This window comes from Protopterus annectens, chromosome 8.part0 (genome assembly GCF_019279795.1).
Source record: "Protopterus annectens isolate FY-2018-M chromosome 8.part0, PAN1.0, whole genome shotgun sequence".
In the NCBI taxonomy this organism is placed as follows: domain Eukaryota; kingdom Metazoa; phylum Chordata; order Ceratodontiformes; family Protopteridae; genus Protopterus; species Protopterus annectens.
Genome location: NC_056741.1, coordinates 35480954 through 35493983, shown reverse-complemented (window position 1 = coordinate 35493983; position 13030 = coordinate 35480954). Strand labels below are relative to the sequence as shown.

Below are 13030 nucleotides of genomic sequence, written 5' to 3'. Positions count from 1 at the left end.
ATAAACATCAAGAACAACTAACTAACTCAGTCATTGACTCACTCACTGACTCACTCACTCACTGACTCACTCACTGACTCACTGACTCACTCACTCACTCACTCACTCACTCACTCACTCACTCACTCACTCACTCACTAACACCAGTAAACATCGGAAATGGAAGGGAAAGGCATAAACTAATTTAGGAATGAAGAAATCGGTAATCATGCTGGTCTTACAAACTTGTATTTACATACACAGAATGGGTATGTTGTGTCTTACCAGTTAACAGTTTAACAGTTTTCAGTACAAGAGCCACCCTGTTAACAAAACATTAGTAAAACTAAAAGTCTTGAAATATTACCATATGTATAAATTCCACATACCAGTTAAGTTACTGAAGCAAAGCAAGTTTATTTACAGGATGCCCTGTCACAAAAAAATCAGGCATCCTACAAGGAAAGAACAGTAACAACAACAAAATGAGTAATAATTATGATAGAACATTATAGAGAAATAAATACATAGGTGACACATAGTAATGATTACATCTGACACAGACAATAAGCTTTCTGGGACAACTGTATCACAGAACTTCCACCAAGTCTCCAGCAAATTCATAGAAACATTCAGGGCAACAATGACTATTAAGCTGTGGGTATAGTAAGTATACTATAATATAGTGAAAAAAATGGTTTGCTATCATAATGTCAACTTACAGACAGTCAAGTCAGAATATCATCAGCGCACCTCCGCAAATGTCAGACTGCAGAATTGCAATATACTAGACACAAATACTGAACATCGAAACTCCCTTCCACTCTGGATGCAGGAACAAACTTTACCATGGGTCCAGGAGGGGAGGCAAGTTAGGACAATCAGGAATATTGGTGTTCGACATTCCGCCATTCAGGATGTAAGGTATCGCACAAGTAGAGTCGACCACCTGAGAGTCGAATTAATGACAGCAAACCAAAAATAAATACACATCTGACTCAGACAGTAAGTTTCCTGGTACAACCGTATCATAAAAATTCCACCAAGATCTCCATCAAATTCACATTTGAGTCAACTACGAACCCTAAGCTGTGGGAGTAATTGCTCAAGAGTTTTGTCCCAGGGTGCAATGTGTCTAGATTTTTAAGCAGAGTATGTTGGTCTCCAAAATGATCAGTCTAAAGGTCTCTCTCCAGTTAAAAAGCAGAAAGACAAGGCACTGATCTATCAAAGCTAAGAAAGGGTGGGCAAAGTATAGTCCAGTGATACTTAAAAAAAAAAAGATGCTCAAAACCCCTTCACTTAGAAGTTGAACGCTAAGATTGGGTTAATGAACATTCTTTCAGAAACAAATACATTGAATCTTTCTTTACCTTCTTTAAAAAAATGACTTCTGTACGATAAACAGTTCAAGTAACCTATGACCTGTCAATCCTGTCTGTTGTATAACACTGGACCAGTCTCCCACAAATTTATCAAGCCAGACTGGAACATCATTCCCTGGAAACCAGTTTCCGATGCTAAATCATGATGATGATCTGCAACATGAAGGGGGTTTCTCAGCTGTAGTCATACTTAACAATTCCATGGGTCACCCCTCTTCTGTTATCCATCTCAGTTCCTCAGGCAACCCTAAGCATAGTACAGATTTGTTTAAAAAATATCAGAGTGGAAGTCTACAGTACAAACAGATTCTTCTATAAAGAAATGGCTTACAGGTTTAACACAGTCTTTTAAAACACACACAATATGTATATATCATTTATATATTCTCTATATATAACAAGTTAATTTTTGCATCTCATTGCAGTTATAAGAAAAAGCTCACAGTAGGCTGAGTGGTATATTTTGCAACAGTACACGAACAAGGCTGTTAACCCAAAAAGGGGAAAAAATCACTTTTTTACACTAAGGTTTTTTTTTCCTATGAATAGCCACCTTTCAAAGAGCAAGCTACTTTTCCCGTCTTTTAAAGCACTTCATGTTATGGAAGAAAAATGTCAAGAAACAGGTCAGATGAGAGTCTCAGCTCCAAACTGGAATTTCAGGGCGGGGCCATCTTCATATGCCATATTTTATCTGACCAAAATCCTCAGTTCTAAAGATTAGAGTGTCTCCAGTATGAAATGTACACATTAAAAATCTTTTTGACAATTTATATAAAAAGTTGCCTGTAGAAAGAGTCATTTTATTGTTACATTTAATTATTTTGTTTATTTTTGTTTTTATATTTTTTTGCAGGGAACCAAAGAAAGATGGCTTTCTGTAGAAATATGATTGGTGGAGAAAGAAAGTGTAGCAAAGGATTGGTGAAAGATGTGATTCAGGACCAGAAATATCAGAGAGGGAAAGCTTGATTGCCATGAGCAGTCATCACAAAAATGACATTCCCACAGAAAATACTTACTGTTCTGTATCTGTGAAAGAAGCACAAAACATAATGTGCTATGTCTCTTCACTTCCTTCAACACTCATCATTGTAACCCATGGAAACAATCAACTTATTCTCAAATCAAATGTCTTCCAGGAAAGTTGAAAGCTGGAAAAAAGTCACATGTACTGCTTAATCTGTTTGCTGTGGAATTCACACCATAAGTCCCACCATGACTTTGCAAACAGAACAATGGCTTGCAGTCGCCATCAGTTTTTGGACAGGGGTACATGACTCGCTGTCCCACTATGATGCTCGGCTTGTGCATGTAAGACATCTTCTCTGCCGCCTGCTCTGAGCATGCTGATATCCTTGACAAAGTCCTTCATGGCATTTGGAACTCAAAAGCAATTTGTTTTCATTTGTTGCTGTGTTTTTTATTTTTCTCCACATATGTGCTGCTGTTCTCTTTCGATGGTCACAGGTTCACTACTGGAATACTGCAGAGAAAGAGAAAATATATCAGAGATGTAAAGTACAGACTTTGCCTTTTAATTCACTGTGCTTAAGCTATACATTATATTACAGTTATTTGATGGGCGAAGGAAACAACTGACCTACTATGTCTGTGCTTTAAGTAAATTTAACATTCTGCCACCCCCCACACACTTTTTTTTCTACTTGTCCTATGCCTTCTTAAGTGTCTCTGTGAATCCCCTCTCCAGAGTCTATTTAATAGGTTTAGAACTTTCCCTGTGAAGAAGTGCTTTCCCACATGCGGAAAGTAACTGGCCTCTGCAGGCTTTTAATTGCATCTTTTCCTTTTATCCTTCCTGTTCAAGGTGCCCTTTTAACATCTCCCCAACATGACGTGGCGCATCTGTATCATGTAGCCACTCCTATTTTTTCTACTCTTTAGTGACAAGACCCCTCGCTCCTCAACTATCTGGTTACAACGTTTTTTCTCCATCTCACATCTGGTAGCTTGTCTCCTTCCTGCAGCCCATTATTCCTCTCCTGTGTGGTTAGAACTCCACTTATGAAGTCACCAGTGCCTAATCTAGTGAGAACATTACCTTTTTGCATTGGAGGTTATCTTCTTCAGGATGCATCAACAGATTCTGCCTTCTACAGCTATGGCCTTTTCATTCCACTCTAGCTGGTCCATGAACAACACTGAGCCTTCTCCTGCTCTGTTGCCATCAGGTCCATCTCCCTGCAGGTGCTTTACTCTAAGGTTGTTGTGACTCAGTTGTAATTGTCTACACTAAATTTCACCTGCTTCTTTTCTGATCATTATGAATGCCTTTCTAAGTCCTTCCTTAAACTCCTCTCCCATCACTCACTGCTGTCTTTTATCAACATCATCTTCCGCTGCTGCAACTATCTTCGCATCGTCATCTTCCTCCACTGTTGGCCCTATCATTGCTTCATCAGTGAAGACATTCATCTTGTTTTGTCTTCCTCTAATATATCTAAGAACAGCACCTTGAAGAGTACTGAACCCAGGGCTGACACAGACAGCACTTCATTAGTCATTTTTCTTATTTTCGATATCATACTCCTCTCTGCGCTGAAGCAATTCCAGTCTGTCTCAGTCTTGCATTTTCTTTTCTATCAACCCCCCTGCAGGATTGAGTCACAGATCTTCAGGATGTCCAGAAACTCATGCATATTTGTATTTCATGTCAAACTCACCCACATCTCTTATTGGTAATGAAGCAATGTTAATTGTTGCCTATAGGCTATTTTTCTTTAAGAAAGTGAGCAACGTTTGCTATCTAGACTCCAACCATGATTTTCTGTGTTGCTGCTACTGTGCTATCAGTCTATAGCTTCCAAGACTTCTCTTTTGCTTCTGTTTCTGCCTCCCAGACAGTTTTCTCTAACACAGGTATCTACTGCTCATTTGTGTTAGTGGAGCTGTTATTTATTTTTATTTGTTAATCAGGTAACCCCAATGAACACAGGTCTCCCTGACTTCTTTCATTCTTTCTTAAACTAAAACCATGTTCACCTTCAGCTGACCTCCTTCCAGCTGAATTTCTGCAAATTGCAGCTGATGTAATTGCTTACCCTATCTCCATATTAATAAACAGAACCATCACAGAAGGTTCTATTCCATCTCTCTGGAAAGTCTCACATATTATCCCACTACATAAGGGAGGCAACTCAACTGAACTCTCTAACTTCCGTCCCATAGCTCTACTGTCTCCATTAGCAAAAATCATGGAAAGATGCATTCATTGGCAACTACTTGATCATCTCCTTCAAAATAATCTATTAGCAGACTGCCAGCATGGATTCAGGCCATTTCATAGCACCACAACCGCACTCCTATCCTTTTCAGACTGTATTAATAAAAATCCTAATAACAACCTACTCTCCTCAGCTCTCTTTTTAGACCTCTCCAAAGCCTTTGACATGGTGAATCATCACCTAATGTTAGAGACACTTACAACACTTTCAATAGACACTCAGACAATCAAATGGTTTAAGTCCTACCTAGAAAACAGACAACAAGCAGTCCTCTGGGACAATAACCTATCGACCCAGCTCCCTGTCTCCCTAGGAGTCCCACAGGGCTCCATTCTGGGACCCCTCCTTTTTTCCATTTTCATCAGTGACCTGAAAACATCCCCTCCTCAAACTACCTGCATACAATATGGCGATGACTCTACATTAATCTGTGCTGCAGCATCTCAAGCTGAACTGCAGTCTAGCATCCAATAAGTATTTACCATAGTGGAAAACAGGTACTTCAAACGCTGTCTACTACTAAACCCTAAAAAAATAAAACTCCTATTATTTACCCCCACCCTAAAATCTCCCCCCATCAATTTCTCAGTAGTATCAAATAATGGCACTGAAATAGTACCTGAAACAACAACTAAACTTTTAGGCTTTACAATCGATAACAATCTTAGTTTTGACACTCATATAAATTTAACCATTAAATCAGTCAGTAGGAAACTTGGATTCCTTTACAGGCTTAAAACCTTCCTCACACCTTCTGCCAGGATTACTATCACCCAAACACACCTAATTTCAACCCTTCTCTATGTATCACCAATTTACACTAACCTATCCAAAAATAATCTAAATAAGCTGGCCACCGCTTATAATGACATTGCCAGATTTGCTACTGGTTCCCCATTCTGGACCCACCATTGCCAAAATCTGAAAAAGTTAGGATGGCTGGAACTGCAAAACCAACTTCTTTTTCAACAACTAACTATAACTCAAAAGATCCTGCACCATCCTACAAATACTCCCATCCTCTGTAGCCTCATTAACCCATACAAAAATCTGTCAACCCTACCCTCAGCTAATAAGGTACTAGTAGCCACCCTTAAACCTAATAACAAATCTGGAGACTGTCTTTTTGCTAATACAATTGGAAACTCTTGGAACAAGCTTCCTATTAAGCTAACATCCCTAACATCCAGACCTCTTTTTAAGAAGCAACTTAGAAACGTTCTTACTTCACAATGGCTATGCCCATGTATTAATCCTGACTAATATTTCCTTCTCTTGACTTTCACCTTCACATGACCATAACATTCATTCTCTGATTAAAAAAAAAAAAAAAATAATAATTTTTTCATTATTTTTTCATTATATTTTTAAAATTTTGTTTTTCTAATATGATAAATTTTTACATGTATAAATGTTTCCTTCTTTCTACTGTTGTCTAAGTTTCTCATACATTACATTTATGTACTTAATTTTTCAAGTCATTCTGTTTCCTATTGGTTATCTATTTAAAGTGGTAACTATGATGTACTAGTTTTTAAATATTATTCTTTTATGTCACTTTCTTTCAGTTCTGTATTTTTGTATAATTGCTGTAGTGGAGCTTTCCTCCCCGGGCCTCTACTGAAAATGGACATATATCCAGTTAGACTAGCCCAGTCAACAAATGTAAAATAAAATAAAAATAAAATAAATTATTTCTTTTTCTCCTTTCTCTCTAATTTTGAATAGGTTATAGTATGTATATCTATTTACATATACTTATTGGGGTTACTATCAACATTTTGAATGCCGTTATGTGAACTTTGATTGTCAAAAGTTACTTTGTCAAAGTATCATAACACTGAAATTAAAATATCAAACTCGCAGCAGTGAATACTAGTGTGCATTCACTGTTGTGAGACTGACATATTGATTAGATATCGCACTACAGTGCAGATCGGGAACTTTGCCCTTTTCCTCACTGCAGTGCGATCTCAGAGTTGTAATATATAAGTAGCAGGGGGTGACATGTGGGGGGGGGGGTCAGGTCAGGCTTGCCCCCCTGCAAAACATGTGTTGAATATCACTGGATGTTAAGGTAAGTATGAAAAATGTCAACAATTTGATTTCGAATTGGTGACATTTTTTTTGTTTAGTTATTTTGATTGGTCGCTATTGTTAATTTCTATAATATTTTTCGAGTAAGTAATTACTCGCAAAAATGTTTTCAAAACGTTGATAGTAAACCTATATATATATATATATATATATATATATATATATATATATATATATATATATATATATATATATATATATAATGTTATTCTTTGTTAATTCAGGTAGAGCACTGAACCAGCTAGACCATTTTCAAGCTCAGACAGCAAAGGTGTATCAAGAGCAGTTTGATAAACAGTAGCTGAATTTTAAATAATGTGGTGCCAAACAAACTTCAGTAGTATGTGTAAATTAGGTGGAAAGCATTGATAACAGAACAAAAATCAGTAGTTATATACACTGACAGATAATTGTTCTAATGAGGTCTGTATTAATGGACATGAGCGATTAACAAAAGATTAATAAAATCATTTTTTCAGTGAATTGGTTTTGACTTAAGTCACCAAAGTAGTTACCATTGAACTGTTGATTAGGATTTTGTTTATCCTGCTGTTTCCACAGACTTTGGTTCTTAGTTTTCTCATATACAAAAAGACACAAGCCACAGATTAGTAAGTTAATTCTCAAACAACACTTTGTCTGAACTAAATGTTTGTCTTTTCCCTTTTAGGGGTCGCCACAGCGGAACTCCGGTCCGCTAATGATTGGCAGTAGATTTTCACAAACACCGAAGTGCCAGCTCAACATCCAACCTTCAAAGAAGGCACACCCATTTTTGCATGTCTTTCAAATGCCACCCAACCGTGGGAAGGACATGCAGACTCCACACAGAAAACACTCCCCGCACTCCAGCTGAGAATCGAACAGGAGAACCTCTTGCTGTGAGGTAACAATGCTACCGCTGCACCATTGTTTTTGTCTGAACTAAATAGTTTTGAAATATAAAATGTAGCTTTTACATAATCCATATTAAAAATCCCTGGTACTTTGGTAACCATTCTTCCAAGGGAGAAAAATCATCCCCATTACACATCACTTAAACATGATTCCGTAATGAAATTTAATAACACACCATTTACACAATAATTGTTTAAGAAACACTGACCAGTTTATTTCCATACTCAGACCAATTATGTTATGCTGGTAATTATATTTCATTTTGTTTTGCCATGTGTAAATGCGTTGCTTTCTGTTTAGTTTGTTTTACTGATATTCTTATTAACATTCCTTATGCCTGCTTTCACACTATCTATGCACCTCTTCCATGGGCTTTGTGCTTTTTACATGGGTTTATTGCCAAACAGTACATAGATTTTAACGTCTGCTCTCATTGCTACCACTTTAACTGAGAATTCATTTTTCACCATTGGCATGTCATTACCATATATTTACTGTGATATATCATGGAGTTTTTCCTCTTTGTGGGTCTTCACTAAAATGGGCCTCACCCAATGAGTATCACAGCCAATAACACATGGAATAATGGATTTGACTTTTTATGCAGAGTGTTTGTCTTAAAGATGCCTGTGGTAAGCTTGTTGGAAACAATTCCTTTTATATGAGCAGTTCTGAACACAGTCTTACAGAGATTAATATGCAGGTATTTCCCAGATCATAAGTATCAGTGCTTTTGGTAAAGGTATTTCTGAAAGGGAAACTGGAAAGTAGTGTCATAGTGGTTTAATTTATGTACTAGGTAAATTATTTTCTTCTGGGATACTTCATTTACTTGTGTCGTTTTCATGGAGTCAATGCAGGAAATGTTAAATTTGTCTACCTCAGTTACACGAGAGGAGATAGACAAAATTCATTCTGAAATGGCCATAATTCGGGGTGAAATTACCCGACTTGTTGAACTGGTCAATCTAGATGTGTGCAACCCAACTTTGTTGCTCCTACCGGACAAGGTAGATGTTCTTCCCAAGCTACGCCGAGGAAGGAGGGTATGAGTCTCTCAGGAGGTTCTGTTAACGTTGTGGTTGCCACACGAATAATGAAGAGGATGCTTTTTGATTTCGGCCAAACCTAACGCCATCAACGGTGAAGAGAAGAACCGCACTGTTCCTAATATTCACAACAAAGGTACTGTGTCTGAGATTAACCTTCGGAAAGATTTGGGCAAGAAAGACATGTACAATTTGGACAATTTTGTTAAAATGCCATTAAATTTTAAAGATATAGTTAGGTCTGGTCCTGGCATTTACAAGGAAAGAAGCGAGGGGGGTTACACCTCCTTAAAAAAGCTTATTTTTGCTTTTGGCAACAAACTTACAAAAGTAAAGAACATTCAGGTTGAAAATATGTACCTGAGGAAATGTTTAACCTGTATCTTGGATATATTAAACTTGTTTTCAGCCTCCAGCATTGCCTCCGGTTTCCTGGTGTGTTTTGCCTTTTTGGCTTTTGTGTAGTAGTTTGGTGGACACTGGGATACTTCATTTACTTAAATTATTTTCTTCTTTTACTGATGTATACAAAACTTTTGTACTGAATTTATGGGCTCACATTACTAAGTGAGCTGCTTAGAAACAGCCTTATAAAGTATAATGAAAGGGTCTGTAGTAATTAATTGAGGGTTCAGTTCACCAAACCTTTCTACACTGAGCCCTAACCATCGAACGTTCATTTCAGCGAACTTTCATATCCGTGAAAAATGTATGTATGGAAAGGAAGCAGATGGCCAGCAGCACAAATTTGCCCTTTTCCCTCTGTAGTGCAGTGTCAGAGTTGGTATATATAGTTGGGGGTGTGGGGGCTGCAGCCCCCCCCCCACTTTGGTGGGTTTCACTGAATTGAACCTTCGATAAATTAATATAGACCCATAATAAAATGGTTTAGTAGCTTGTAAACAAGTGAATGGTGGTAAGACATTCAAATATGATGTCGGTTATTAGGGCTCTGTAAAAAGCAATCTGTTAGGGACCAGGGGTATTATGACTCTAGTAAGGACACTGTGAGAGGCCAAATGGTCCCCAAAGTTGTACAAGTCAGATTACATGCTTAGGCATGTAAATAATATTGTGCAGTAATGGCTGACTGTCCAGAACTCACAGAAGGAAGAAAAAAGTCTGATGGTGCAAAAGATGAATGATTTTTGAGTCTTAGAGAAACTGGTTCTCTTCAGCTTGTGATGAAATTTCTGGTGGATATTTGGCATCTGGTTCCCAGCCAAAACATAGGTCTTGGAAAGGAATTCAAGCAAAAAATGATTGGATATTAGTAGTGACTTTTACAGACATGAAAACAATTTTACAGCACCTGAAGTGCATAACGCATATTATGTAAACAGAAGAGAGTATGAACGATGTGGTTGGGATCCACATCATATCAAATAAATAAAAATGGATACAGAGCTAAGACTGACACATCTAGGATATGAAAAGACATAGAAAATGATACTGCAGCAAAGCTTGCCACCTATACTGAGTTAACCTGCAAGAAATATTTGAATGAACGCTACACAAAACATAAGGAGTGAGAAACTGATATCTGTGGAGGCACATAGAGCTCAGATTTGTCTAATTTTGCCCGTGCTGTTCTTCAACTGCTGCATGAACTTACAGGAAACAAGCAGATGGTAACAGTTACTGGGATTCAGAGAAATCATCTGTGGCCACAAAAATTGCCTACAGCAGGTAGGTCAAGTATACACAATTGTGGAAAAATTGATTCAGAGACAGTTTTGGCTACAATGAGGAAGAACTCATTATCAGCTAATTTGCCTGTCTCTGAATCATTCTTCTTTACCACCTGTGCTAATAACAATTTTCTGGTGATAATTTCCTGCATCGCATTGTTACAGGAACCTCCCTCCCAACACACACATATTCAGACATGTACGTTTACAGAGATACACACACACGTGTGCGCACACACACACACACACACACACACACACACACACACACACACACACACACACACACACACACACACACACACACACACACACACACACACACACACACACACACACACACACACACACACACACACAAACACACGCACACACACACACACCACTAAAGCTGCATTTACCTCCAACACCGTCTCTTCCTTTGACATAAATGGGTGTCAGCCATCTTTTAACATGGCCAACCATGCTAATTTGTGTAGTAGAGTGATTCTCTGAATCACTTGGCAGCAAAGAAGCAGAGTCACAGACATGTCAGAGGGAAGTTCATGACTAATTAGCACTAGCTGCTCCACCTTCAGACTGCAACATTATCCTGCAACATAGTCAGTAGACCACCCTCTGAAGTAACCCTACTGCTTATGGAAAATCACTGTTGTAGGGTGGTATTGAAATCAGAAAGGGTTATTGCATGACCTGGCTGCTCATAGCAGGGCTTACCATTACTAGTTACCCTACTTGCATTCTAGTCAATATATTTCTGCAGTTAACCATTTGTTTAATAACCTTTACTAAAATTGTTCTTGTGAGAGTGTATGTTTTCCTATTTATTTTGCCTAATTAATTTTTTTTTACTGGGTAAGTGAACTGGCCATAAACAATCCCAAAATTCAAACTTGCAATACTAGAATAATGCAACAGAACTTTAGTACTTGGACAAAGTTGTGTATTACAAATAGAGTAAATGATTACCAGAACTAAGCCAGGAAACAGCTGCAGAAACAACATAATATTTAAGGAGCTTTTAATAACTGTGTCAAACAGCCCCCTAGTTTGTAGAAGGGAAGAATTATAGAGGAAGATGAGAATACATGTTCCTGAGCTTCTTTTTTATTTTTATTTATTTATTTACATTTGTTGACCGGGCTAGTCTAGCTGGATACATGTCCATTTTCAGTAGAGGCCCGGGGAGAAAAGCTCCAAGAAACATACAAAATTAATATAGAAGTTATGACAGATCAATATAATAAAATAGCAATTCTTACAAATCTATAAGTAAATTTTTTTTTTTTTAAGTACAAATTATAATACTCGTAGTGATTAATAATATAATCATTAATTCCGTAGAGGGTAATGTATAAGAGAGGGTACATTATACATATATACATAAGTTTTAGATGCAATAACATAGTAAATTGAAACATTAAGGGAAGATTGTGAAGGATGTGGGGTGAAAATTAGTGTAAAGGAACAAGTTAGTTAGGGTTAGTACAAGAGCAATAGTTTTAGATTATTTTTGAAAAGCGAGAGAGAAGTCTGAGTTGTGAGTTCAGGGGGTAGTTGATTCCATAGTTTTCCAACAGAGTTAGAGAACAAGGAGTCACCTGCTGAGTTGTTAGATTTGGTCGTATTGATCAGCAGTTTATTTGAGGAGCGTAGATTCTTGAGATTATTGTAAGGGGTAATGAGGCTAGACAGTATTGGATTGTTTCTGGGTTGATACAGGGTCTTGTGGGTTATTGTAAGTTGGTGAAATTGGAGCTGGTTAAGAAATTCTAGCCAGTCTAGTTGTTTTAGATTGAAACAGTGATGGGTTCTGAAAGGGGAGCCTGTAGCAAATCTAGCAATATTATTATAGGATGTTGCTAGTTTGTTGAGGTTGTTTTTGGAGAGATTGGTGTATATAGGAGAAGCATAGAGTACAGTGAAGATTAAGTGAGTTCTGGCTATAGCGGTCTTGGCTACTGGTGTAAGAAAGGGTTTGATTATGGAAAGGGATCCTAGTTTTTTGTTAACTAATTTTATTGTGGTGTTTATGTGAGTATCAAAATTGAGGTTGTTGTCGATTGTTATTCCTAAGAGTTTAGTGGTTGGGTCAGGAGAAATAAGAGTACCATTGTTGGATGTGAGAGTGAAATGTAAGGGGGTGGACTTTTGGGTTGGTGTAAAGAGTAACAGTTTAGTTTTTTGGGGGTTTAAGAGGAGGCAGCAGTGTGAGAACCATTGTTCGACAGTATTGAAAGCTTTTTGGGTAAGAGACTGAAGTTCAGTTTGAGAAGTGGCTGAAAAGATTATAGTAGAGTCATCTGCATACTGAATGCAGTTGGTGTGTGGAATAGCTGTTTGAAGATCATTAATATAAATGGAAAATAGGAAAAATTCTTGCACTAATATGTAGAGACATAGCAGACAATTGCTACTGTGCTTTACACGGTTTAAGTATTTTATTATTATTGAATTTAACTACCTTATGACATGCTGATTATTAAAGTTATACATGTAATTACATTGAATAGATAAAATACAATTTTTTCCCTTTATGTTTTTAAAGTTAAATAATATAGCTGTAGCTATCATTAACTAATGTGATATGGCTGATCCTTTGTATGCCAGAATGGTCTAGTGTATGCCAGAATGGTCTAGCTGGGGGCAGCATGTCACTCCCTACTGGAAGTCACTTTGTGCTTTGT

The 13030-nt window shown here is 37.5% G+C and overlaps 1 protein-coding gene across 1 annotated transcript in view; it reads right to left on the bottom strand.

Annotated features, from left to right (window-relative positions):
- Positions 1-371: 371 nt before the first annotated feature.
- The window catches only part of LOC122808627 (PILR alpha associated neural protein), a 718070-nt gene continuing 705411 nt past the window's right edge, over positions 372-13030 (bottom strand). The window contains exon 6 of the mRNA XM_044079592.1: positions 372-2850. Coding sequence (XP_043935527.1) covers positions 2829-2850 — 22 coding nt within the window. The 3' untranslated portion in view covers positions 372-2828. The remainder of the gene's footprint in view (positions 2851-13030) is intronic.